This window comes from Mastacembelus armatus, chromosome 18, assembly GCF_900324485.2.
Source record: "Mastacembelus armatus chromosome 18, fMasArm1.2, whole genome shotgun sequence".
Taxonomy (NCBI): domain Eukaryota; kingdom Metazoa; phylum Chordata; class Actinopteri; order Synbranchiformes; family Mastacembelidae; genus Mastacembelus; species Mastacembelus armatus.
Window position 1 is genome coordinate 12,968,656 of NC_046650.1, and position 24,887 is coordinate 12,993,542.

Genomic DNA, 24,887 nt, shown 5'->3' on the forward strand with positions numbered 1-24,887 from the left:
GCCAATATACTGATTGACATCTTATCATGATAAGCTGTACTGTATATCAAGTCTGTTATTGCAGTATTGTAGTACAGAAATACCAGATACAGGAAGTGTGTTCAAAGCATGTTAATTTGTGACAAGTACATATGTAATAGCTACATTTACAACCTGGCTATTGTGTCACCTCTTGTTTATGGACTAAAATGTCTTTATATTTTTTAGTGGATTGACATGAAATCATGTTGTCATGGTGACAACCTCACTTTTCATTGGGTCCTGGTTTTCAGGACAATTTTGTTTATGACCAAAGCAAACGATATTCAGGTGCAGTTCATAGAAAATAATGAATTAGCAAACAATAGCATGCTAAAGATGAAGTATCAGAAAGTTGTTATATGGATTATATCATTATAAGGATCATCCAAAGATTAAATACAGCCTGTCAAAGCTGCTATTATGGTTGTAAACTCTTGTACAAGTGTAAAATGTCCCACCAAGTACATCTTATGTCATATCTTGGTCCAGTTCCTTAAAAAAAATCAAATTTAAGGTGAAAAAAAAAACAAAAAAAACAAAAAAAAAAAAACAAAATTAACTACAGAAATATAGTGACATGAAAGGCCATGTCACAAAATAATGAAATTGAAATTAGATATTAGGGCATTTTTTTATCAACGTGTTTAAATATGATTTAACTTCATTTTTGACTGTTTAACTACCATAAACCTCTGCCTGTGTTCTCTTTAACAGTCAGTCCACATTAATTTCTGTGGCAGAAGAGCAGTTTCTTCTGCTGTTCACCTCTCCTGCTGTGTCCTGCCAGCAGATTTATTTTCAGCCAATTTTCTGAAAGGCAGACTGGAACCTACCATCCTATACACGGGGCAGAGCGAAACATGGAGTTGAGAAAGTTGGGGAGGGGCTTATGGGTTCGGCTGACCCCACAGGAAGCAACTGATGTACCACATCACACTCAGGACAACACCCTGCCTACGATACAGTGTAGTACCAGGCAAGTGCATTAGACAAGGGATGGATGGAAATGCTGAATCAGTGAAACTGCATGAAAGCCTGTGAGAGGGGGGATAAACGGCAGAGGGAGAGGGAAGAGAAGGGTAACGGTCAGGGGTGATTGGGTAAGATGTACAGTATTATGCCTTGTCATTCATTTAATCTTTTATTTGTGAATGTGGAGCTGTCAGCCCGCCCTGTTTTATTTCAGGCTTTCCTCCTATGTTAAAGAGACATTAACAGACTTGATTCTCAGTGCGGCTTCAGGGATACAGTAGGTTTCTAGGGTTTAAAGCCGGAACTGTCCCTGGGTAATTTACAGCAAGCCAAAAAAGCGAGGTAAGGTTTCACAAATCAATATCTCTGCTTTGTGCTGCAGTGTTGTCTGTTATGTGCCAAGTAGCATCAGCACTGGAGCAACTGATAGCTCCCACTGAATGAAACTAACTTGTAGTTTTAAATCATTTGACATTGATCCATAGTGTATACAAAGCGATACAGATGGTGCATTAAAAGAGAAGATCCAGTGTATCTCTGTGCTGCTCACACAATGATTCTGGAGGAGGACTAAAATGAATTGTCCCGCTACAAACACTCTCAGTTTCTTGCACATTACCCACTTTATCTCTGTCTGCTTTCAGTTAGATGGAGGTGGATGAGGTGGTGTGTTTACCAAAGTTGTCCCGGGTCGCTGTGTGTGGCGGCACCCATGGCAATGAGCTGTCTGGGGTGTACCTGGTGAGAGAGCTGGTGAAGGTGGATAAGAAAGCAGTGGAGAAAAAGGCTGAGGAGGAAGAGCCTGCGTCAGTGCTGATGGTGCTGTCGAATCCACGAGCCATACAGCAGGGCCAGCGATACGTCGACACCGACCTGAACCGCTGCTTCACCCACGCCATCCTCAAGTAAGGTGCCACTGAGAGGTGCTGGCGATGCTTATGCCTACAGTTCTCATGATGATGAGTTGTCATTTTGTGCCTAAATGTCCTAGTGGTCCCATGTTAGACACAGCCCCCTACGAGATGATCAGGTCCAGAGAACTGAACGGCATGCTGGGTCCCAAAGGCAGTCCTGAGGCGGTGGACCTCGTTTGTGACCTCCACAACACCACTGCCAACATGGGCCTGTGCCTCATTGCGTATTCTGACTGTGACTGGATCTGCCTGCACATATTCAGACACCTTCAGGTGAGCCAAACCAGTTCAAACACATGGGAAATCAGTTCTCCCTCCATGGTGGGTTTGTTGCATTTAGGTGGAAGAAAGAATTAAAAGTTATTTTGTCAGAAGCTTTCATTCTTTTTCAGAGGCAGATGTCAGGTATACCACTGAGGTACATCCATTTTGATGTCTCCAATAAAGAGTCATACTCTCTTGATTCAGTGGGAAAACATGGCTTTGGTAAGTTTTTCATTTTTAGCAGCTTATAAAAACCATTTGAGTCCAGGCTAATATGTGACTTTTTGTCATCTAAAATCCATTCTCTGCAGCAATGGAGATCGGGCCTCAACCCCACAGTGTGGTGAGGTCAAACATCTACACTGCAATGAAACTTGGTGTGCAACACATGCTCGACTGGGTCCGTTCCTTCAACTCAGGTACAATTAAACACCTGTCACCAAATGAATGTTTTTGCTTTGCTGCAGTACCATTAAAAAATGTCTCAAGTCTTGCAGGCTCTGAGCAACTTTCATGCCACTGAGTTGGCTTTTGCTGCTTTCATCTGAAGGCAGAATTTTTGAAGGAGGATTCGTGGATGTGTTCACCATGGTTAAACACATCGACTACCCAAGAGACAGTGAGACTCAAAACATCACAGCAGCCATTCATCCTCAACTCCAGGTGTGCTCTGAAATGTATCTGTGTTTTTAATAAGTTGACCTTTCTCAGATCTAAGTGCTACTGAGCTCAATTGAATGAGTTTGATTTTCAGGTGGATAACAAACAAAATGAACATGATCTAATATTTACTGTGACTTAAATTAAAAATTGAAACTGAAGGTTGAGATTTCTTATTGTCCAATAGGTTGCTGGAATTTCATGGTACTCGTTGCGTTACGTAGTGAATATTCATTGTGAATATTCAATACGTTCACTTGAAAATTTACGTGACGGAAATAATGAAAACAATGTACGACTACAAAGGAAAGGTCACAACCCATGTGTTTTCTCACACATAGCCAGAGGAGAAACGTGGACTGTGACGTGTGTTAATGATGGTCCTGATAATGGCTTGGTTCCTGTTTGTGACTGCGTGAATAGAGTTTTTCTAAAAATAATCACCCGTGTAAATTCCACTGCTGTTTCTGCTGCCAAACAAGTCCTGACTAATATCTGTAGTCATTTTAGGATTGCAGATGAAAGTTGCATTGCAGCAATCTTGTGACACATACCTGTTCCTGTCATGAGTGCCCACTATCAGGATAATCATCACATATTTACAGATGTATCATCAGAAAAACCTGATCATGTTTCAGAGACACAATATTAATGTTACCACAACATCCTGATAATATTCATTGTGAATGCAATAATGTTGAAGTATTGAGTAGATCACCTTAAATGTGTTATTTTAAAACTTAATCATTTAGTTGAATGTTAAATGTCTGTGACCACTACAGCTACAGTCTATAGTCTCATTGCATCTATTCCCAGCTGCATAAAGCTCACAGGTGTTGCACTTACTCTGTCAACCTCATTGTCTGCCTTTATCGTAGGACCGAGACTTCTGTCTGCTGCACCCTGGAGACCCGCTGTTCCAGACTTTCTCAGGTGAAACACTGACGTACAAAGGCCATCAGCCTCTTTATCCTTTCTTCATCAATGAATGTGCTTATTATGAGAAGGGCATCGCTCTTTCCCTGGCGAGAAGGAAGCGCGTGATGGTTCCTGCAATCCGGGTGCAGACAGAGCAGGAGCAACGAGCTAATGAACCGAGATATACATCAGAGGAAGAGGAGTAAGAACAAACCTGACTTGATATTGGTATTTAAAAAAGACAAACAATTTTATTTAAATGAGAGAAGTTACCGGAAATACACACAGGTGCATGTGCATACTTTCCTATGTGAACACATTTATTTAGCACTTCAGCTTCACTGTAGCGTCACGAAAGCATAGTCATACAGCTGTTCTATTACACTACAGTGGATTCAGGGGAAAAACTATTTCTTGTATTTAAAGGCTGAATATGTCATATACATAGTGCATCATTTTCCAGACTCATTTCATTAAACTGTCTGACTGGTGATTGTCTTAATGGTATATTCATGTAGATGGTGTTATGGTGTTCTTTTTCTAAATATATTTCACTATAGGACATTTACAAAATAGAAATTCACTACTGGTACAACAATATTCATGTTTAGAAATAACTGAAGTGCAAAGGAATACTGTAGCTTATCACAATATGGCCTTTAAGGTACATTCATAATGCCTAACAGGGAAACACTATTTCCCTTAAACACTGTTGCTTTAGATAGTTTTGTTGTTGTTATAAAGGTGATAACAAAAAAATGAATTAATAATAAAAACATGAAAAAAAGAAACAAAGAGATTGAAAATAAATAACAAACATATGTAATTCACAAAATGATGTGGAAAGCAATTTACACGATCATACCCGAGGTCAACGAAACAAAACAGAAAACCAGGAAAAAGCACTAACACGCCGAGGGAATTGGGACCTTTTCATCTTTTCTACAAAAGCCAAACAAAACAAGATACACAAACAGTCTGAGTGTAACAATTACCATACATAAACTTCTTAACTTTTAAAAAGATGAATACAAACGCTGAATTAAATTGTATTAATAGAAACACAGTTACAGTAATAGCCACTGTACTCCTCACTGCCACCCACATTCCATAGTTAAGTATAAACCTTTTATTACAAAGGATTAGTGACATCACTCCCTGCTGCTATTCTGGGTGTGACCAGAAGCAAAACGGGCTCAAAAGTTTCAACCACAACACGTCAATGAAACACAGGTGTTGTAACCCAATTTATAACAAATGCTTAAAGAATGAGTCCAGTCATTTTCACACCAGTGAGGACTCCGCACCCTGTCTACCCTACTCCGCTGGTTTCTCACATTGTTAGTGTGACAGTTACGTGCACAAATGCAAATCAATCCTTCTGGCAAGTTGGATTCATTCTCCAAAAATGTAACAGTTTTTGTTCCTTGGAAAAACCTATACATGTCCACATCGGTTTCAAATTGGACCAACTTTAAATTTTCTGTTTGTACTCAACGATAAGGCAAATTTAATATACTTACTAACAATTGGGCCTTAGTTAGGTGCTTGTCTAATTAATGTTACAGTACCATGAATAAAAAAAACAAAACTCTATTATACACATCTTATGAATTCAAATGCCTAGAGAGATAAAAATCAAATCTTTTAACGCAGCAGATAAGGTACATGTACTTTAATCCGTCAGAGGCCAAAATGCACAGATTAACCCACATCCTCATGTTCCTCTGAGATCATTATAAATTGCATTTTGGTCAGAGAGGGGCATGATTTTAAACGTGTCAGAGATTTATAGTCTATGCCACCCGGTAGGCTGTCATGCGGTAGTAGTTCTGACTGTGGCTGCGTGCCGCCCACACCAGCAGTGCAGCAGCCATCATGTGCAGTGGCGAGGAAATGAGAGCCAAGTAAAGAGACCAGCCCAGGGAGCCATCCACCTTATCAGGAAGCATTGACACCCTGTGCAGGAGGTCCATCCCTGCCAGGTAGCAGCACACTGTGGCTAAGGTGCAGAGACCTGCAGGGCACACGATGAGCAGGAGTGAGGACAGACTCATTCAGCTGTGGTCTCATTTCCTAGCTAACTTCACAGTGTGTCATTTTAGTGCTGTACAATTCATGTCTTTTTATTTTTCAGAAAAAAAATCTTAAAGCAAAGATTTGCAGCAAGTAAAGTCAAAGGAAGAAAAGCTATGACACAAATAACCTAAATAACCTTAACACAAAGGCTCCATTGTATTCAGTTTAACAGTAGGCCTGCATGCACAATACCAAGCCTTTCAAAGTGGAGCAGCCAAATTAAATCCAGCTACATTAATTTACAGCTGTACTTCTTGTATTGTGACATGGCAGGTCTTTTGTGAACCTGGCCTATCATTAACCTATGCATCATACTGAGCTGTTCTGCTGGTTTTCCCTGACTAGTACCGGAAAATTCAAGACTCAAGAAATCAAACTCAACAATTATTAGTTTCAGTAGTTTGATGGTCATTCGCTGCTGATTTTTAAGGTCCCTAAACATACATTTACTACCTTCTTTGTCCACTTTCAAGCAGCACAACAAACCCTAAACACAACACTGACATGCAATAAAGTTAATATGGTTAACACATTAGCAAAAATCTGGTTGATAAAACTGGTGAAAGTAAACCACAGCGATAAAGCTGTAAGTCACAGAACTGAAATAATAAAAATGCTCCGTACATCAAACGGAAACTGCTTGGATTTGTTGCTTTTATAGTTTACTTATGAACGGCTTAGGCCCAATAGAAACAGACTTGGATGTTTAGACTTGTGGACTTGATGTTTAAACAATGGCTAATAATTGGAGCACACACCTGCCATTTGCCATCAATAGTACGCTTAAAGTGAAGGTGTGCTCATACTATTGTACGCTAACAAACACTGCCATTGTGGACTAACATACACATCCTAATACAATGACAGTGTAGAAAGGTGATCCATGTGTGAATGGATTATTTATAATTTGGTTTTGTTCATGTTAAATGTTTGCTAATATCACTCAGATTATAATTTACGCTCGTCAGTGTAGTATAAAGCAAACAATTCATCGGAAGATTATCCAGCTTAGTATTTTTTTTCCCTTTTTCATTATTTAGAATTAATTTTCCAGACGAAAGACATTTTGTAGACAACAGACAAATCAAAAAATATAACAACACACAAAACATCGCATGAAAAAAAAAAAAGGCAGGGTGAAGGTTGGACATTGGTACAGAGTCAAACATCTAAACCATCTTTGTGTCCTTTTTTATTATTATTGTTATTATTATTATTAAACTTAACTGCTTAATTAACCACTTCATGAATGGACTACCGATTACAAGTAAGTGAGTGAACAGGTTTTACCAGCCAGCAGATGAAGTACTCCTATGCCCAGAGTGGGTGTGAGGCTTTGGCAAAGGCAAGCACAGAACCCAGTTAGGCCTGCCAGCACCACCAGACCCAGGGACACCAGCGGCAGCAGAAACTGACATCTCCACAAGTCTAAACATGCACAGACGCACAAAGGCACACATCAAAATGCATCACAGTTACAGTAGAGGCCTATACGTCAGTCCTCATTTAATATTCAACATCACATACAGGAGAAGAGGCTGAATTACGTGCAAATCTCCTTGACAGCTTCATGCGAATTATAGCATTTAAATAAAGGTAAACTCGTTGGGACTGAACTCACAGGTGCGCAGCATGTCCTCTCCACTGTTGTGGTTTCCAGGTTCTTTGTACTTGGGAGTAAACTGCTGAGGCAGAGTGAAGCTTCGACACTCCAGCACCATTTTGGCATCTTAAAAAGATCATTTGCTTAGAGAACAGTAAATCTTTGTGTCATGGTTTATAATGTGGTGCAAGTCTGCCACAAATGTGTGTTTAAACACATTTTGTAGAGAGAAACAGATGTTGATATACTTAGGGGTGTTTGATATATATCAACATCTGAGGTAGAAACTGGGAGAAGTGAAATCTGTTTCCATTCAGCTTAATCTGACTCCAGCTTCACCCAGAACCTGCTGTGTATTATAATAAGACGTGACCCCAGCCCTCGCCTTACCAGTTCCCTTGACCTACTCTTGAGTATTGGGATTTAACGTTTACTATAATTAGGCCAACCAATCAGGTAATGAGCCACACCTGGTGGCCTGAAACACAAAGGTCAGAGACAAAGCGTTGATTCAGTAGATGACAGTGCGCCAGGTCAGTTATGTCAACATACCTGGCTCCTTGTGCCAGTGCGCGTTGGGTGGAACAAGCACACACCGCCACCAGAGGCCCACAGTCCCGTTGAGGCGAAACAGTGTGTCGCTGTAGGTTTTCTCATCAAACTCCCCATCCATAAACTCCTCATACAGGGAGCGCAGCTCGGACACGTTGGCCTCTCCGCGCACGGTGGGGCTGCTGTACTGGTACCAGTGCTGCGTCCCGATGCCCACCGACAGATAGACGGTGGCCAGTATGCTCAGCACACAGGCGATGACCAGAGCGGTGGCGTAGCGGTTATCGACCATTGTTCACCGAGCCAGACGCACGTCAGTGGGGATTAAGTTGATGCCAGTGGTCGAGACTTCGCGGATTAAATCTGCGATGCTTCCTGTCACCCACTCTTACCCCAGTGACTCTGGCATAGTCAAGTCTGCAGAAATCAGGCCTGCGATGCAACAGCAGCAACACTAGGCTTTTATTTTAATGACGGATCGCCAGTGCTGTCCTATAGCTCAGCATCTCCAGCCCTGCAGCCCGGCTTGGGTGCGCCATCTGTTCCCCTGTCCCACTTCCACAGATGGTGGGTGGCCCACGCTGCGACAGACACCGCACAGCAATAGTCCAACCACTAGTCCACGTAAACCTATGGGCTATTATAAGATACGCTGCAGCCTATAGGTGCAAATTGCATTGGACTGTTTGGGCCCAGTAAGGGATGCTACGCGCACCCAGGATGACAGGAGTTGTAAACACACTAATCCATGCGACTTCCCCTTCCGGTTCCGATGATTTAAAGACGAACCTTTCCCCGCCAGCAAGCCTGTGTGCACCTGTTCCGCTGACAGACAGTGCAGGGAAACACGAGGCTTTGCAAGCCAGGTGAGCAAAACAAACAAACAAACACAAAAGCAGAAGCGACGTCAAAATGAATAGCTGACAGTGTGTTACAGTGAAAAGATGCATTATGTGGGGAAAAGCTGGCCTGTGATCCCTGTGAGGCTGCAGCAGCTGCCAATATAATTATTAGGTCTTGGGGAAAAAATAGTCAAAATAACCCACGAGATCCCAGTGTCTTCAAAATGGTGTTGAACCCACAGACAAAGAAAATGAAATACATCTTCCCAGTCAGAGAAGGTTTGAAATGATGCTTTATTCCCAACATAAAAGACTCTAGTCTCATGCTCTTCACTGCTAGAGGTCAAACTCTGGTAGGCCAGTGTTGAACACTTCCTCTTTATTTATTCTATTGGGTTAATAAAATGGCCGACTTCAAATATACTAAAGCTCAAAATATTGGAAATAGCCTGTGTTTTCTTTCCTCAATTGCTGAACTCCCCCCAAGTTGTTAAAAAATCAAGAAAAGTTTCAGGACCTGTTCTTGGTGTTTTCAGTCCTGCTCAGGGTTTTTCCTGGTCCTCCTCCTGTTTTCATGGGACCAGTAGCTAATGTTGGTGATCACTTCACACGTTGCTGTGTGTCCTTGTATCAGTTTAGCTACAGGTATGTGTTTAAACATGAACTTTTTATTATTGTTATGATATGCTGCTGTGTCATTTGTGAACTCTTGCTATTGTCTGCACCTTTTCCTACTTTATTGATTTCTGCAGTGTTTTGGTTTTTTTTTTTTTTGCTTAAATCTCATTTAGCTGTTTACCAAAGTAAGTGGCCTCTTCTGGTTCAATTCCATGCTACTAAAAAGTGTCTACAATTGATTTTAGTGCAGATGCTGCTGGTTAAGTGGTAAAATTAAAAGGTTTGTTTCACTGTCTAACTGTATTTGAATAGAAAAGTATCACATAGCCAAACTATATATAAGGCCCTTTCCCAAGAAATCAGATTTAGTGATTTAAGTGAATTAATGTTGTTGCTCGAGTATTCCTAACATCACTGGTGCTCTCATTAATCTGCCCTCTGATCCAGTTTCACTTTACTTCCCAAAGTCCAAAACATCACACCAGAGAAGATTGAAATTATTCAGAGAGTTTGTATTGTCATTATTACAGAAAGTATACAAGCTGCAGGAAATCTCAGAGAGTACAGTGATTCACAAACAAGTTAAATAAATTTAGCTTTTTCTAAATAGCAAAATGAAAGTGCACACTTAAATCTATACCATGTTCACCATGCCCTTTGATCAAAATTATGTACTGGGTCAGGGTTGGGCTGTGCAGCCCAGAATCAGAACCTTGTGTTTCTTCATTTAGTTAAAGACTGTCAATGCACTTTGCTCTCTATGCAGTGTTATGCTGTGCTTCTGTGTGTTAAGAGATATAACCTATATATATATATATATATATATATATATACATATATACAGTGGGTACGGAAAGTATTCAGACCCCTTTACATTTGTCACTCGTTGTGTCATTGCAGCCATTTTCCAAAATCAAAAAAGTTCATTTTATTTCTCATTAATGTACACTCAGCACCCCATCTTGACAGAAAAAAACAGAAAAGTACAAATTTTTGAAAATTTATTAAAAAAGAAAAACTGAAATGTCACATGGTCATAAGTATTCAGACCCTGTGCTCAGTATTGAGTAGAAGCACCCTTTTGCGCTAGTACAGCCATGAGTCTTCTTGGGAATGAAGCAACAAGTTTTTCACACCTGGATTTGGGGATCCTCTGCCATTCTTCCTTGCAGATCCTCTCCAGTTCTGTCAGGTTGGATGGTGAACGTTGGTGGACAGCCATTTTCAGGTCTCTCCAGAGATGCTCAATTGGGTTTAGGTCAGGGCTCTGGCTGGGCCAGTCAAGAACGGTCACAGAGTTGTTCCGAAGCCACTCCTTTGTTATTTTAGATGTGTGCTTAGGTTCACTGTCCTGTTGAAAGGTGAACCTTCGGCCCAGTCTGAGGTCCTGAGCACTCTGGAAGAGGTTTTCTTCCAGGATATCTCTGTATTTGGCCACATTCATCTTTCCTTCAATTGCAACCAGTCGTCCTGTCCCTGCAGCTGAAAAACACCCCCTCAACATGATGCTCCCACCACCATGTTTCACTGTAGGGATTGTATTGGGCAGGTGATGAGCAGTGCCTGGTTTTCTCCACACATACCGCTTAGAATTAACGCCAAACTCTATGCAGGCTTTCATATGTCTTGCACTGAGGAGAGGCTTGCGTCGGGCCACTCTGCCATAAAGCCCCGACTGGTGGAGGGCTGCAGTGATAGTTGACTTTGTGGAACTTTCTCCCATCTCCCTACTGCATCTCTGGGGCTCAGCCACAGTGATCTTTGGGTTCTTCTTTACCTCTCTCACCAAGGCTCTTCTCCCACGATTGCTCAGTTTGGCTGGACGGCCAGGTCTAGGAAGAGTTCTGGTCGCCCCAAACTTTTTCCATTTGAGGATTATGGAGGCCACTGTGCTCTTAGAAACCTTGAGTGCTGCAGAAATTCTTGTGTAACCTTGGCCAGATCTGTGCCTTGCCACAATTCTGTCTCTGAGCTCCTTGGGCAGTTCCTTCGACCTCATGATTCTCATTTGCTCTGACATGCACTGTGAGCTGTAAGGTCTTATATGGACAGGTGCGTACCTTTCCTAATCAAGTCCAATCAGTTTAATTAAACACAGCTGGACTCCAATGAAGGAGCAGAACCATCTCAAGGAGGATCAGAAGAAATGGACAGCATGTGAGTTAAATATGAGTGTCACTGCAAAGGGTCTGAATACTTATGACCATGTGATATTTCAGTTTTTCTTTTTTAATAAATTTGCAAAAATTTGTACATTTCTGTTTTTTTCTGTCAAGATGGGGTGCTGAGTGTACATTAATGAGAAATAAAATGAACTTTTTGGATTTTGGCAAATGGCCGCAATGACACAAAGAGTGAAAAATTTAAAGGGGTCTGAATACTTTCCGTACCCACTGTGTATATATATATAATATAAATTTCATATGCATCTACTACAGAACGGTTTACATACTTTTAGGTTCAAAGTAAAACAGTAGCATTTTAAATAGTTCTTGGTACTTTAAAAGTTTTGCATGCAAATTATACAAGACCTATTATAATTCAAAAGAACTGTTCTGCTTTTTATTATCATTCTGCATGTCACAAGTGCAGACAACAGTGAGCATGATTTAACTGCATAACTTTCCAGTCTGGTGAGTTTTACTTCTTTGGCCAACAAGTCCAAACAAATGCATTTGTAACTGTCACATATTGCAATAACATGGAGTTAAGGGAAGCCAGATACATTTATATATTAACTCAAAACAATAGTGTTATTATTTTTTGAGATCCTTAATACTGCTATTATATGGTTTGGTTTATTAACCGAGTAATAATTCAGTGAACGGAGTTGGCTGTTTTATCCTGGAGAGGAGGAATCTGCCAGGTCACTTGTGAACGTTTGTTGAAGATATCGAAAAGTTGTTCGCTTTATTGTGAGTGCTGGAGTTGGTGCAGATGTTGTTGTCACTGTTGTAGGTGAAGTAGTTGTTGGTGCAGTAGCTGCTGATGTAGCTGTTGGTGCAGTAGTTGCTGATATAGTCGTTGTTGGTGTAGTAGCTGCTGATGTAGCTGTTGTTGGTGTAGTAGTTGCTGATGTAGCTGTTGTTGGTGTAGTAGTTGCTGATGTAGCTGTTGTTGGTGTAGTAGCTGCTGATGTTGCAGTTGTTGGTGTAGTTGTTGCTGATGTAGCTGTTGTTGGTGCAGTAGTTGCTGATGTAGCTGTTGTTGGTGCAGTAGTTGCTGATGTAGTTGTTGTAGGTGAAGCAGTTGATGATGTAGCTGTTGTTGTTGCAGTAGTTGCTGATGTAGCTGTTGTTGGTGTAGTAGTTGCTGATGTAGCTGTTGTTGGTGCAGTAGTTGCTGATGTAGCTGTTGTTGGTGCAGTAGTTTCTGATGTAGTTGTTGTAGCTGAAGCAGTTGATGATGTAGCTGTTGTTGTTGCAGTAGTTGCTGATGTAGCTGTTGTTGGTGTAGTTGTTGCTGATGTAGCTGTTGTTGGTGTAGTTGTTGCTGATGTAGCTGTTGTTGGTGTAGTGGTTGCTGATGTAGCTGTTGTTGGTGTAGTGGTTGCTGATGTAGCTGTTGTTGGTGTAGTGGTTGCTGATGTAGCTGTTGTTGGTGTAGTGGTTGCTGATGTAGCTGTTGTTTTTTCAGTAGTTGCTGATGTAGCTGTTGTTGGTGCAGTAGTTGCTGATGTAGCTGTTGTTGGTGCAGTAGTTTCTGATGTAGTTGTTGTAGGTGAAGCAGTTGATGATGTAGCTGTTGTTGGTGCAGTAGCTGCTGATGTAGCTGTTGTTGGTGCAGTAGTTTCTGATGTAGTTGTTGTAGGTGAAGCAGTTGATGATGTAGCTGTTGTTGGTGCAGTAGTTGCTGATGTAGCTGTTGTTGGTGTAGTTGTTGAATCTGTAACTGGACTTTCTGTAAAACATCCATCCATCCATCCATCTTCTATACCCGCTTTTCCTGTTCAGGGTCACGGGGATCCGCTGGAGCCTTCTGTAAAACATTTTAAGTAAATATTAGATTTTGTGTTTAAGTTCAGAAGTTCGTCTTCTCTTCCTTTAAATCTATTAAAGAAAAACATACAGAAAAATATGTATGTAAATATGCATGATTTTTTACTAGTTTCCCTTTCATTCTCTACAGAGAAATAAATGATGTTCTTTTGGTCGGAAGTTTTTTGTCTTAAATCCTGCTTTTGATGAAATATGTATTAACAGCTAAATAAAACCTATATTTGCCATGAAGTTAAAATATCAAGATGCTGATTAGACAGCATGATTATTGCTCAGGTGTGCCTTAGGCTGGTCACAATAAAAGGCCACTCTAAAATGTGCAGTTTTACTGTATTGGGGGGGTCCGAAAATCAGTCAGTATCTGGTGTGAACACCAGAGGAAAAACTCCCTTTAATAGAAGAAAAAACCTTTAGCACAACTGGACTCATTTTGGGCGGCCATCTGCTCCAGGACCAGGGGACACCTGGAGAAGGTACAGAGAGGGAGAGCATTGAGTTACCCTCAATGGTGGAATATACATGTCAGGGGTTAGTAGAGGAAGGGAGGGTGGGGGAGCTCAGTGCACAATAAGTAAGGGATGGTTCAGGGTTACCTGAAGCCAGCCCTAACTATATGCTTTGTCAATGAGGAAGGTTTTAAGTCTAGCCTTAAAAGTACAAAGAGTGTCTGCCTCTTGAATGAACCCAGACTGGGAGCTGGTTCCACAGGAGAGGAGCTTGATAGCTAAAGGCTCTGCCTCCCAATCTCCATCCATCCATCCTCTTCCGCTTATCCGGGGCCGGGTCGCGGGGGCAGTAGCCGAATCAGGGATACCCAGACTTCCTTCTCCCTGGACACTTCCTCCAGCTCTTCCTGGGGGACACCGAGGCGTTCCCAGGCCAGCCGGGAGACATAGTCCCTCCAGCGTGTCCTGGGTTTTCCCTGGGGCCTCATCCCGGTGGGACATGCCCGGAACACCTCCCCAGGAAGGCACCCAGGAGGCATCCGAAACAGATGCCCGAGCCACCTCAACTGACTCCTCTCGATGTGGAGGAGCAGCGGCTCTACTCCAAGCTCCTCCCGGGTGACCGAGCTCCTCACCCTATCTCTAAGGGAGCACCCGGCCACCCTGCGGAGGAAGCTCATTTCAGCCACTTGTATCCACGATCTCGTTCTTTTGGTCATGACCCAGAGCTTATGACCATAGGTGAGAGTAGGAACGTAGATTGACCGATAAATCGAGAGCTTCGCCTTCCGGCTCAGCTCCTTCTTCACCACAACGGACCAGTACACCGACCGCATTACTGCTGCCGATGCCCCGATCCGTCTGTCAATCTCGTGTTCCATCCTTCCCTCACTTGTGAACAAGACCCCGAGATACTTAAACTCCTCCACTTGAGGCAGGATCCTCTCCCCTGGCCTGGAGATGGTAAGCCACCTTTTTCCGGTTGAGTACCGTGGCCTCGGACTTGGAGGTGCTGATTCTCATCCCAGCTGCCTCACACTTGTTTGCAAACCGCCCCAGCGCACGCTGGAGATCCTGGCTCGATGGAGCCAACAAGACAACATCATCAGCAAAAAGCAGAGATGAAATCCTGTGGTCCCCGAACTGGACTCCCTCCGGCCCCTGGCTGCGCCTAGAAATTCTGTCCATCAAAGTAATGAACAGAACCGGTGACAAAGGGCAGCCCTGCCGGAGTCCAACGTGTACTGGGAACAGGTCTGACTTACTACCGGCAATGCGAACCAAGCTCCTGCTCTGTTTGTACAGAGACCAGATAGCCCTCAGCAAAGGGCCCCAGACCCCATACTCTTGGAGCACCTCCCACAGGATGTCACGAGGGACCCGGTCGAATGCCTTCTCCAAGTCCACAAAACACATGTGGACTGGTTGGGCAAACTCCCATGAACCCTCGAGCACCCTTGAGAGTGTGTAGAGCTGGTCCAGTGTTCCACGCCCAGGACGGAAACTGCATTGTTCCTCCTGGATCCGAGGTTCAACCACCGGCTGGATCCTCCTCTCCAGCACCCTGGCATAGACCTTCCCCGGGAGGCTGAGGAGTGTGATCCCTCTGTAGTTGGAACACACCCTCCGGTCCCCCTTCTTAAAAAGAGGAACCACCACCTCGGTCTGCCAGTCCAGGGGTACTGTCCCCGAACACCACACGATGTTGCACAGGCGTGCCAGCCATGACAGCCCAACAACATTCAGAGACTTGAGGTACTCAGGACGGATCTCATCCACCCCCGGTGCTTTGCCACTGAGGAGCTGCCGAACTACCTCAGTGACTTCGGCTTGGGTGATGGATGGATCAGCCTCCAAATCCCCAGCCCCTGCCTCCCTTATGGAAGACGTGTTGATGGGATTGAGGAGATCCTCGAAGTATTCCTTCCACCGTCCGACAATATCCCCAGTCGAGGTCAGCAGCTCCCCACTTCCACTGTAAACAGTGTTGGTAGAGCACTGCTTCCCCCTCCTGAGGCGCCAGACGGTTTTCCAGAATTTCTTCGGGGCCAACAGGTAGTCCTTCTTCATGGCCTCACCGAACTCCTCCCAAACCTGAGTTTTTGCCTCCGTCACCGCTTGGGCTGCAGCACGCTTGGCCCTGCGGTACCTGTCAGCTGCTTCGGAAGTCCCACAAGCCAACCAAGCTCGGTAGGACTCCTTTTTCAGCTTGACGGCATCCCTTACCTCCGGTGTCCACCACCGGGTTCGTGGATTGCCGCCACGACAGGCACCCGAAACCTTACGGCCACAGCTCCTAGCCGCCGCGACGACAATGGAGGTGGAAAACGTGGTCCATTCGGACTCAATGTCCCCAGCCTCCCCCGGGATCTGGTAGAAGCTCTCTCGGAGGTGTGAGTTAAAGACCCCTCTGACAGTGGGTTCGGCCAAACATTCCCAACAGACCCTCACAGTACGTTTGGGCCTGCCAAGTCTGTCCCGCCTCCTCCGCCAGCGGATCCAACTCACCACCAGGTGGTGATCAGCTCTGTTGACAGCTCTGCCCCTCTCTTCACCCGAGTGTCCAAGACATACGGCCGAAGATCAGATGACACGACTACAAAGTCGATCATTGACCTCCGGCCTAGGGTGTCCTGGTGCCTCCCATTCTGCTTTTGGAAACTCTGCGAACTGCTCTATTGGGATAATATGGTACTATGAGGTCTTTAAGGTATGAAGGAGCTGGATCATGAAGGGATTTGCATGTGAGAAGAAGGATTTTAAATTATATTCTGTATTTTACAGGGAGCCAATGAAGACAAGCTTAATATAGGAGAAATATGATCTCTCTTGTAGGCTCCAGCAGATCCCCGTCACCCTGATTCAGGAACAAGCGGGTATAGAAAATGGATGGATGATCTCTATTGCTAGTTCCTGTCAGGACTCAGGCTGCAGCATTCTGGATTAACTGGAGGCTTTTTATGGAGATACTGGGACATTCAGATAGTAATGAGTTACAGTAATCTAGCCGTGAGGTAACAAATGCATGGACTAATTTTGAGACAGGATGTTCCTAATTTTGGCAATGTTGCGCAAGTGAAAGAAGGCAGTTCTAGAGATTTGTTTTATGTGTGAGTTAAAAGACATGTCCTGGTCAAAAATAACTCCAAGGTTTTTCACAGTAGTGCTGGAGGCCAGGGCTATGCCATCTAAGGTAGCTATAATTTTAGAAAAGCTATTTCTGAGGTTTTTAGGCCCAAATACAATAACTTCTGTTTTCACTGAATTTAAAAGTAGAAAGTTACTGGTCATCCACGCCTTTATGTCAGTTAGACATGCTTGAAGTCTAGTTAACTGGTTTGTGTTACCACGTTTCATAGATAGATACAGCTGAGTGTCATCTGCATAGCAGTGATAATTAATAGAGTGATTCTAATACCATTGCCTAAAGGAAGCAGGTACAAAGTGAACAGAATCAGTCCTAGCACAGAACCTTGTGGAACTCCATAACTAACTTTTGTGCTTGTGGAAGGTTCTTCATGGACATGAACAAATTATAATCTGTCTGATAAATAAGATTGGAACCATTTTAACGCTGTTCCTCTGATACCAGTCACATGCTCCAGTCTCTGTAATAAGATGCTGTGGTTGATTTCTAGGCCAATAGAGAGTTGGTGCCAAATTAAGTCCAGTTATTTGGTTTGAATCACAAAATTAGTCACTGGCTCTATCAGAGCCCTAGAACTGCATTTGTCACTTTCACTGCCAGTGAATTGTGGAAAAACCTCAATGGGAGAAAATGTTTTCTCATGGTTCATTTTCAGTTGAGAGGGAGCATGGAGAGAAAGCTAACAGTGTCAAAAATGGCTTGGAAGGCAGATCTATAGGCTTTTATATGTTTGTTCTTCCCCTGAACTATGTCCTCCCCTGTCCTCGTGAAATGATATTGTCCTGGTCCCCATGTTGAAGAAAATATCACAGGTTTTTGGGTTATCCCCATTACATAGATTAAGGCCCTAAAGCAGTACATTTTTGTGTCTGAATAGAATATGATGTCAGGCACAAACTGCACTGTTGAATGTGTCAAGAGTTTGACTGGAGAATTTTGAATTTACTGGCTATAAAGTTATTAAGATGTTTTAGGGTAAACATTATTGTTGTGGTAGCCTTTCATACAGTAACTGTGTATTAAAATGTTCTTCATGGTTGTTATGGAAAATGAACTCTGACATTGGTGATGTTGTTAAACTAAGAACAAGGTGACCTACAGACTGACTTTATTTAAATAAAAGGATCGCTGAGCAAAAGTAAACTATGGACCAGTCCTAGTCTTTGACCTGTTGTGAAGTCCTTTAATAACTGTTGCATTTTAGGAATAGTCCTGGCTTCCCTCAAACAGGATGTTGTCATTCCCTTACTGAAATAACCTCTCTTTGACCCCTAAGTGTTAGCTAACTACAGATCTCTCATGTGCCTTTTCTTTCAAAGGTGCTGGAGAATATTGTTCTGGAGCAAATAAAAGCAAAAACAATTCAATTCAATTCAATTTTATTTGTATGGCGCCAATACAAATCATCTCAAGGCACTTTACAAAAACAAAAAACCCAACAAATCCCTTATGAGAAGCACTTGGTGACTGTGGAGAGGAAAAACTCCCTTTAACAGAAAACCTCCAGCAGAACCGGGCTCAGTCTGGGCGGCCACCTGCCTCGACCGGTTGGGGTGAGTGGATAGAGGAAAGAGAAAAGAACAGCTACAATAAACAACAAATAGACACTGCAGGTTGGTGGGGCCAGTAACTGCACATCAGCGATATACAGCTCCAGGACCAGGGACACCTGCAGAAGGTACAGAGAGAGAACAGAGAGAGAGGGAGAGAGCACAAGGTCAGTGACATTCAATGGTGCAATATACATGTGAGGGGAGAGGAGAGGAAGAGAAGTGAAGGGAAGGGAGGGTTAGGGTAGGGGAGCTCAGTGCACCTATAGTCCTTCAGCAGTCTAGACCTGTAGCAGCATAACTAGGGGATGGTTCAGGGTTACCTGAAGCCAGCCCTAACTATACGCTTTGTCAAAGAGGAAGGTTTTAAGTCTGGCCTTAAAAGAACAAAGAGTGTCTGCCTCCTGAACCCAGACTGGGAGCTGGTTCCACAGGAGAGGAGCTTGATAGCTAAAGGCTGTGCCTCCCATTCTGCTTTTGGAAACTCTGGGAACCACAAGTAGACCAGCTCTATTGGGATAATATGGTACTTTAAGGTATGAAGGAGCTTGATCATGAAGGGATTTGTATGTGAGAAGAAGGATTTTAAATTATATTCTGTATTTTACAGGGAGTCAGTGAAGAAAAGCTTATATTGGAGAAATATGATCACTTGCTAGTTCCTGTCAAGACTCTGGCTGCAGCATTCTGGATTAACTGCAGCATTCCTGTTTAGGTGGTCTGACAGCTGCTTAGCAACAGCTTTTTCAAGGATTTTATAAATAAATGGTAGGTTGGATGTTGGTCTATAATTAACCAAGACTCCTGGATCAAGACTAGGCTTTTTGAGTAAGGGTTTGATTACTGCAGTCTTAAAGGCCTGTGGTACGTAGCCTGATACTAGAGATAAATTTACCAAGTTTAATAAAGATGACTTAATTAATGGCAGGGTGTCTTTAAGCAGTCTAGTCAGGATGGGGTCTAAGAGACACGTTGATGATTTAGATGAAGCAACTACTGATGTAAATTCAGTGAGATCTATGGGAGAGAAGCATTTTAAACATAACAGGTCTTACAGATGATTCAAGAGCTACTGTAGTAGAAGATTCACTTATGGCAGCTATAGGAAGCATCTGCTGAATTTGATCTCTAATAGTTGTGAATTTATTTGTAAAGAAACTCATAAAGTCATCACTGCTGAGAGTTAAGGGAACACTGGACTCAACAGAGCTGTGACTTTTTGTCAGCCTGGCTACAGTGCTGAGAAGAAACCTGGGATTGATCTTATTTTCCTCTATTAGTGATAAATAGTATGCAGCTCTGGCTTTACGGAGAGATTTTTAATATGTTAGTAGACTGTTTTTCCAGGCTAGATAAAATTCCTCTAAATTTGTGGATCATTTTCTTAAATTTATTATCAGCGATGTCAGACAAACATCAGCTGTAGTGGAATTTTCTTCCAAACGCTGCATGATCCATCATCTTAAATTCAACAGTTATTAAAGAATGATCTGACAAAATAGGATTTTGGGGAAAAACTATTAAATGTTCAATTTCGATGCCATAGGTCAGAACAAGATCAAGGGTGTGACTGAAACAGTGGGTGGGTTTATTAACATTTTGAGTGAAACCAATTGAATCTAATATTGAATTAAATGCAGTGCTGAGACTATTATTTTCAACATCTACATTAATTGTTAAAATCTCCCACTATAATGACTTTATCTGAGCTAAGCACTAAATCAGACAGGAAGTCTGGAAATTCAGTTAAAAACTCTGAGTAAGGGACAGGTGGACGGTCCACAATGACAAGTAGAACTGGTTTTTGTGTTTTCCAGTTTGGATGTGAGAGGCTCAGAGTGATGCTCTCATATGAGTTATAACTGTTCTGAGGATGAAAGTTTAATAATAAGTTTGAGTGGAAGATTGCAGCTACTCCTCCACCTCGACCTGTGCTTCAAGGAACATGACAATTTTTATGACTGAGGGGGGTTGATTCATTCAGACTGACATATTCATCCTGCTGCAGCCAGGTTTCAGTAAGACAGAGAAAGTGAATTTGGTGATCAGTTATCAAATCAAATCACAGTCTTTGAGAAATAATCAATCTGGTCTCAGATCCCATCGCAGTACGGAATCAGTCTTTCTAAGAGTGCACAATGACATCGTGCTCACAGTTGACTCTAAAAGTCCAGTATTGCTCTTAGACCTAACTCCTGATTTGATACAGAGGATCATACCATCCTTATCCTCTGGACACTGTGGGGACCAGGGACACTACCCTTGATTGGTTTAGATCTAATTTAGCAAATAGGAGTTTGTCAGTGACAGTTGCAACTGCCACAAGGAACTATTCTTAGCCTTATTCTTTTTTCACTGTATCTATATCACCCTGGGATCAATCTTTAAAAAAATCTCTCTTTTCATTGTTATGCAGATGATTTGCAAATCTAAAGGCAGGTGCCCTTAAATATAAATAAGTCCAATCGTTGTGTGATTGACTTGGTGGTCTCCAACTTTGGCTTTCACAAAACCTTCTCTTTCTAAGTTAAAATAAAACTGAATGCATCTGAATGCATCATGACCCATGATAACTCTGACAGTCCTGACCCCAAACCTGGGACCATGACCCTTTTTTTTAAAACCAGCATTAAAGAATCTCTGAATTATTTTAGGTAAAGTTATAAAATTTGATAAAGAAATAAAGGCTGTTGTTAAAACAGGCTTTTGCAAATTCATTTGTTAACTAAACCTTTTTTCTTCTTTTCTAGAGCTTGATAGAGCTATTTATGCTTTTATTGCACCCAGGCTCAATTATTGCAACGTTTTATATGTAGGATTTAGCCAAGAGAGACTATTCACATCATCTGGCCAATTCCTACTTGAGGTCCTGGGTCTTGATGCAAGTTTTCTGGCAGTTGTGTGTTTGCCATTATTTTTAAAACAAGGTGTTTTTATTTACTGAGGTGTTCATCTTCTAATATACTTCCTTTTTTTTTGTATCTTCACTATGTCTTACTTTATTTTGCTGTTTCTATCATTAATATGTATTTTGAGTGTGAAGCACTTTGGTCAAAGTAGGTTGTTAAAGTGCCCCGATCCATTTTCAAAACATCACACGACAGCTGATCTAAATTCCTCAGAGGTTTTATTGATCTCAGAAAAACTTCATTCAAAAAAATTGACAGTGAATAAATATACATTTTGATAACCATACCCTTTGATAAAACTTAAGCATTGAATCAGGGTTGGGGTGTGCAGCCCACAGTGTTACATGTAATTTATATGTTTAATAAAAGATATTTTAATAAGTTATAAATCAAACTCAGAGCATTTACTTGACATAAAGATAAGTTTGGACATTTTAAAATTCAAACAAATTACAGCATCAGTTTTTATGTACAAATTTCCAAAGAGTTGTGCTCTGAAGGCAGTTTAATCAGCACAGATGCTATTGCTGGTTTGACAGGAGCCAAGACAACAGCACCAGGCAGAAGGCAGAGAGGAGACTGGTCCTGTAGCTGACTCCACTTGATGCTGAAAATGAAAAGAACATGAAACAACATTTTAGTTCAACAAAAGATTATGCAGATTTTTAATTTGTTTTGATTAAGCAGCCTCTCAGTATTACTTACTTGCGTCAGTCACAGAGATGGAGGAGGTTTCAATGTCAAAGCCGACGACAGTTGAAGCTGCGTTGCGCAAAACCTGGATAATCTGATTGTCATTAGGAGCAGAGCTGGCTAAAAATTTAACTTTGAGGATGCTGATGATTGATCCATTTCTGCAGAGGAGACAAAGGAGCAACAATTATAATTTGAAGTATCAGGACTATGCCATTATTTTCAAACTGCAAAAGAATAATAAAGAAATTACCTGAATTCCACCACCTCCAGTGAGTTGAAGGAAGAGCTGAATTCATTTGTGAACCTGGGTTCAAGCTGCAGAAACAGAAAAACATATGATATTCAAACACTTGTTCTCTTTTTCTGTTGTAGTTGGTTTGGTTTTATTTGTCCTGACCTGTTTCTAATACTCATCTTCCAGTGGTTCTTCCAAATATTATTGTTACACAATGAGCAACAGCCCATGTCAGGAGATTCATGTTGTCTACTCTGATCAGTTTAAATCAATTGATTAAAGAAACTAACCTGTACATAACTGATTGAATCTCATATTTCAGTCCCTTTTATAGAGTCATCTAACAGATGACAATATAACAATACAATAATATGTACCCACAGGTTTTATTCTGAAGGTGACACTTACCTGTCCTTTCACCATTGATACTCGGTCTTTAAATCCTTGAGAGGAGGAATCTGCCAGGTCACTTGTGAACTTTTTTTGAAGTGATCGGAAACTTATTCGCTTTATTGTGAGTGCTGGAGTTATAGTAGCAGATGTTGTTGTCACTGTTGTAGATGTAGCTGTTGTTGGTGCAGCAGTTGGATCTGTAACTGGACTTGCTGTAAAACATTTTAAGTAAATATTAGATTTTGTGTTCAGAAGTTTGTAATGTCAAGAATCTCACACTAGTGTCTCACTCAGCTACTCTGTGTTCAGCTGTTGTTGAGTGAATGGACTGAAGTTTACAACACTGAACAATGTTAAAGCTGTTATGAGACATTTCTGTTCTTCCATTTATTGTGTAGCAACATCATTTTTTGAAGACACCATGAGCTGCCTGTTATTTCAGAAGTTTTCTCTACTGATTACAGTGTCACATTGTGTTGTGTTTACTTACCTAACACTTGGACTGAGCTGGGGTTTATGGTCAGGTTGAAGCTACTGCCAGAATTATTTACACCTTCAACAAAGGTTTGAGCAACGACACTGTTCTGTGGGAGATCTGGAGTGGAAATATTCCGATTGAACAAAATCTCGATATCTGCTTGAGTTCCATCTACTTTTGTGACTTGAACAGGCCTGTATTATAAAACAAAAGGAAACATGTAGAAATTGCATTAAAATATTGTGTTGCTGTGATTCCCATGATCCTAAAAACAACAGATGTTACAAAAAGTGTATTGTGTGTATGTTAGTCAACTAAATGTAAATGTTTTTACCTGAACTGTTTCAAGAGGCATCGGTCAAACGTCTCAGGAAATTGTTTTCTGTATGTGTCATTGCACTGAAGAGAGAAAGCAAAATGAAGACATGGAGTTATAATTACATTTAAAAGAAAAATGGATTTTAGTAAGAAACTTTTTGATGCAGCAGACATGACATTTTTTTAAAATTTCTTTAAAAAAATCTTTTTAGGCTTGTTATCATTATGTTATTATTATTAAACAGTGTGGCAAAAAAAGGGATAGTAAATGTGACTAAACATGAAATAAAAAACAGAAACATACTCAGGCACATAACTGAAACCATCAATAAAAAATATAATCAGCATGTAATCTGACTCACCAATCCTACAACTCGATTTTCCACATCTTTGTAACGCTTGCTGTTTGTGTCACTGAGCTCAGCTGAATATGGTTCAGCTGTTAAGTCAGCTGAGATTGTATAGACAGGTTGAGGTGTGGGAGTAGGTGTTTCAGTCGTGGCGGCAGGGGCAGCTGTCGTGGCGGCTGGGGCTGCCGTCGTGGCGGCAGGGGCAGCCGTCGTGGCGGCTGGGGCTGCCGTCGTGGCGGCAGGGGCTGCGGTCGTGGCGGCAGGGGCAGCGGTCGTGGCGGCTGGGGCTGCCGTCGTGGCGGCAGGGGCAGCTGTCGTGGCGGCAGGGGCAGCTGTCGTGGCGGCAGGGGCAGCTGTCGTGGCGGCTGGGGCAGCTGTCGTGGCGGCAGGGGCAGCTGTCGTCGCGGCTGGGGCAGCTGTCGTGGCGGCTGGGGCAGCTGTCGTGGCGGCTGGGGCAGCTGTCGTGGCGGCAGGGGCAGCTGTCGTGGCGGCTGCGGCTGCTGTCGTGGCGGCTGCGGCTGCTGTCGTGGCGGCAGGGGCTGCTGTTGTGGCGGCTGGGGCAGCTGTTGTGGCGGCAGGGGCAGCTGTTGTGGCGGCAGGGGCTGCTGTTGTGGCGGCAGGGGCTGCTGTTGTGGCGGCTGGGGCAGCTGTTGTGGCGGCAGGGGCAGCTGTTGTGGCGGCAGGGGCTGCTGTTGTGGCGGCAGGGGCTGCTGTTGTGGCGGCTGGGGCAGCTGTTGTGGCGGCAGGGGCAGCTGTTGTGGCGGCAGGGGCTGCTGTTGTGGCGGCTGCGGCTGCTGTTGTGGCGGCAGGGGCTGCTGTTGTGGCGGCTGGGGCTGCTGTTGTGGCGGCAGGGGCTGCTGTTGTGGCGGCAGGGGCTGCTGTTGTGGCGGCTGGGGCTGCGGTTGTGATGGCTGGGGCTGCGG

The 24,887-nt window shown here is 42.7% G+C and overlaps 2 protein-coding genes across 2 annotated transcripts; one reads left to right on the forward strand and one right to left on the reverse strand.

Annotated features, from left to right (window-relative positions):
* The first annotated feature begins 1,188 nt into the window (after positions 1–1,188).
* Positions 1,189–4,336, forward strand: LOC113122036 (N-acyl-aromatic-L-amino acid amidohydrolase (carboxylate-forming) B-like). The gene is made up of 7 exons (XM_026292944.2): positions 1,189–1,335; positions 1,638–1,898; positions 1,985–2,180; positions 2,300–2,393; positions 2,483–2,590; positions 2,722–2,834; positions 3,710–4,336. Exons 2-7 carry the CDS (start codon positions 1,642–1,644, stop codon positions 3,953–3,955), a joined length of 1,014 nt encoding a protein of 337 aa, XP_026148729.1. The 5' UTR covers positions 1,189–1,335; positions 1,638–1,641; the 3' UTR covers positions 3,956–4,336.
* Positions 4,337–5,249: 913 nt separating this feature from the next.
* LOC113123616 (claudin domain-containing protein 1-like) lies at positions 5,250–8,706 on the reverse strand. The gene is made up of 4 exons (XM_026295815.1): positions 7,984–8,706; positions 7,450–7,557; positions 7,119–7,256; positions 5,250–5,766 (listed from the first exon to the last, which is right to left on the reverse strand). Exons 1-4 carry the CDS (start codon positions 8,273–8,275, stop codon positions 5,546–5,548), a joined length of 759 nt encoding a protein of 252 aa, XP_026151600.1. The 5' UTR covers positions 8,276–8,706; the 3' UTR covers positions 5,250–5,545.
* Between the last annotated feature and the right edge of the window lie 16,181 nt (positions 8,707–24,887).

Bases quoted from the DNA above. Each gene is read 5' to 3' on its own strand.
- LOC113122036 (XM_026292944.2), top strand. From the start codon at position 1,642: ATGGAGGTGGATGAGGTGGTGTGTTTACCAAAGTTGTCCCGGGTCGCT. The intron at 1,899-1,984 runs GTAAGGTGCCAC...TAAATGTCCTAG, and splicing joins TTCACCCACGCCATCCTCAA to TGGTCCCATGTTAGACACAG. The intron at 2,394-2,482 runs GTAAGTTTTTCA...CATTCTCTGCAG, and splicing joins AGTGGGAAAACATGGCTTTG to CAATGGAGATCGGGCCTCAA.
- LOC113123616 (XM_026295815.1), bottom strand. From the start codon at position 8,275: ATGGTCGATAACCGCTACGCCACCGCTCTGGTCATCGCCTGTGTGCTG. The intron at 7,257-7,449 runs GTGAGTTCAGTC...GTGCATGTTTAG, and splicing joins AGAGGACATGCTGCGCACCT to ACTTGTGGAGATGTCAGTTT. The intron at 5,767-7,118 runs GTAAAACCTGTT...TGTGCCCTGCAG, and splicing joins AGTACTTCATCTGCTGGCTG to GTCTCTGCACCTTAGCCACA.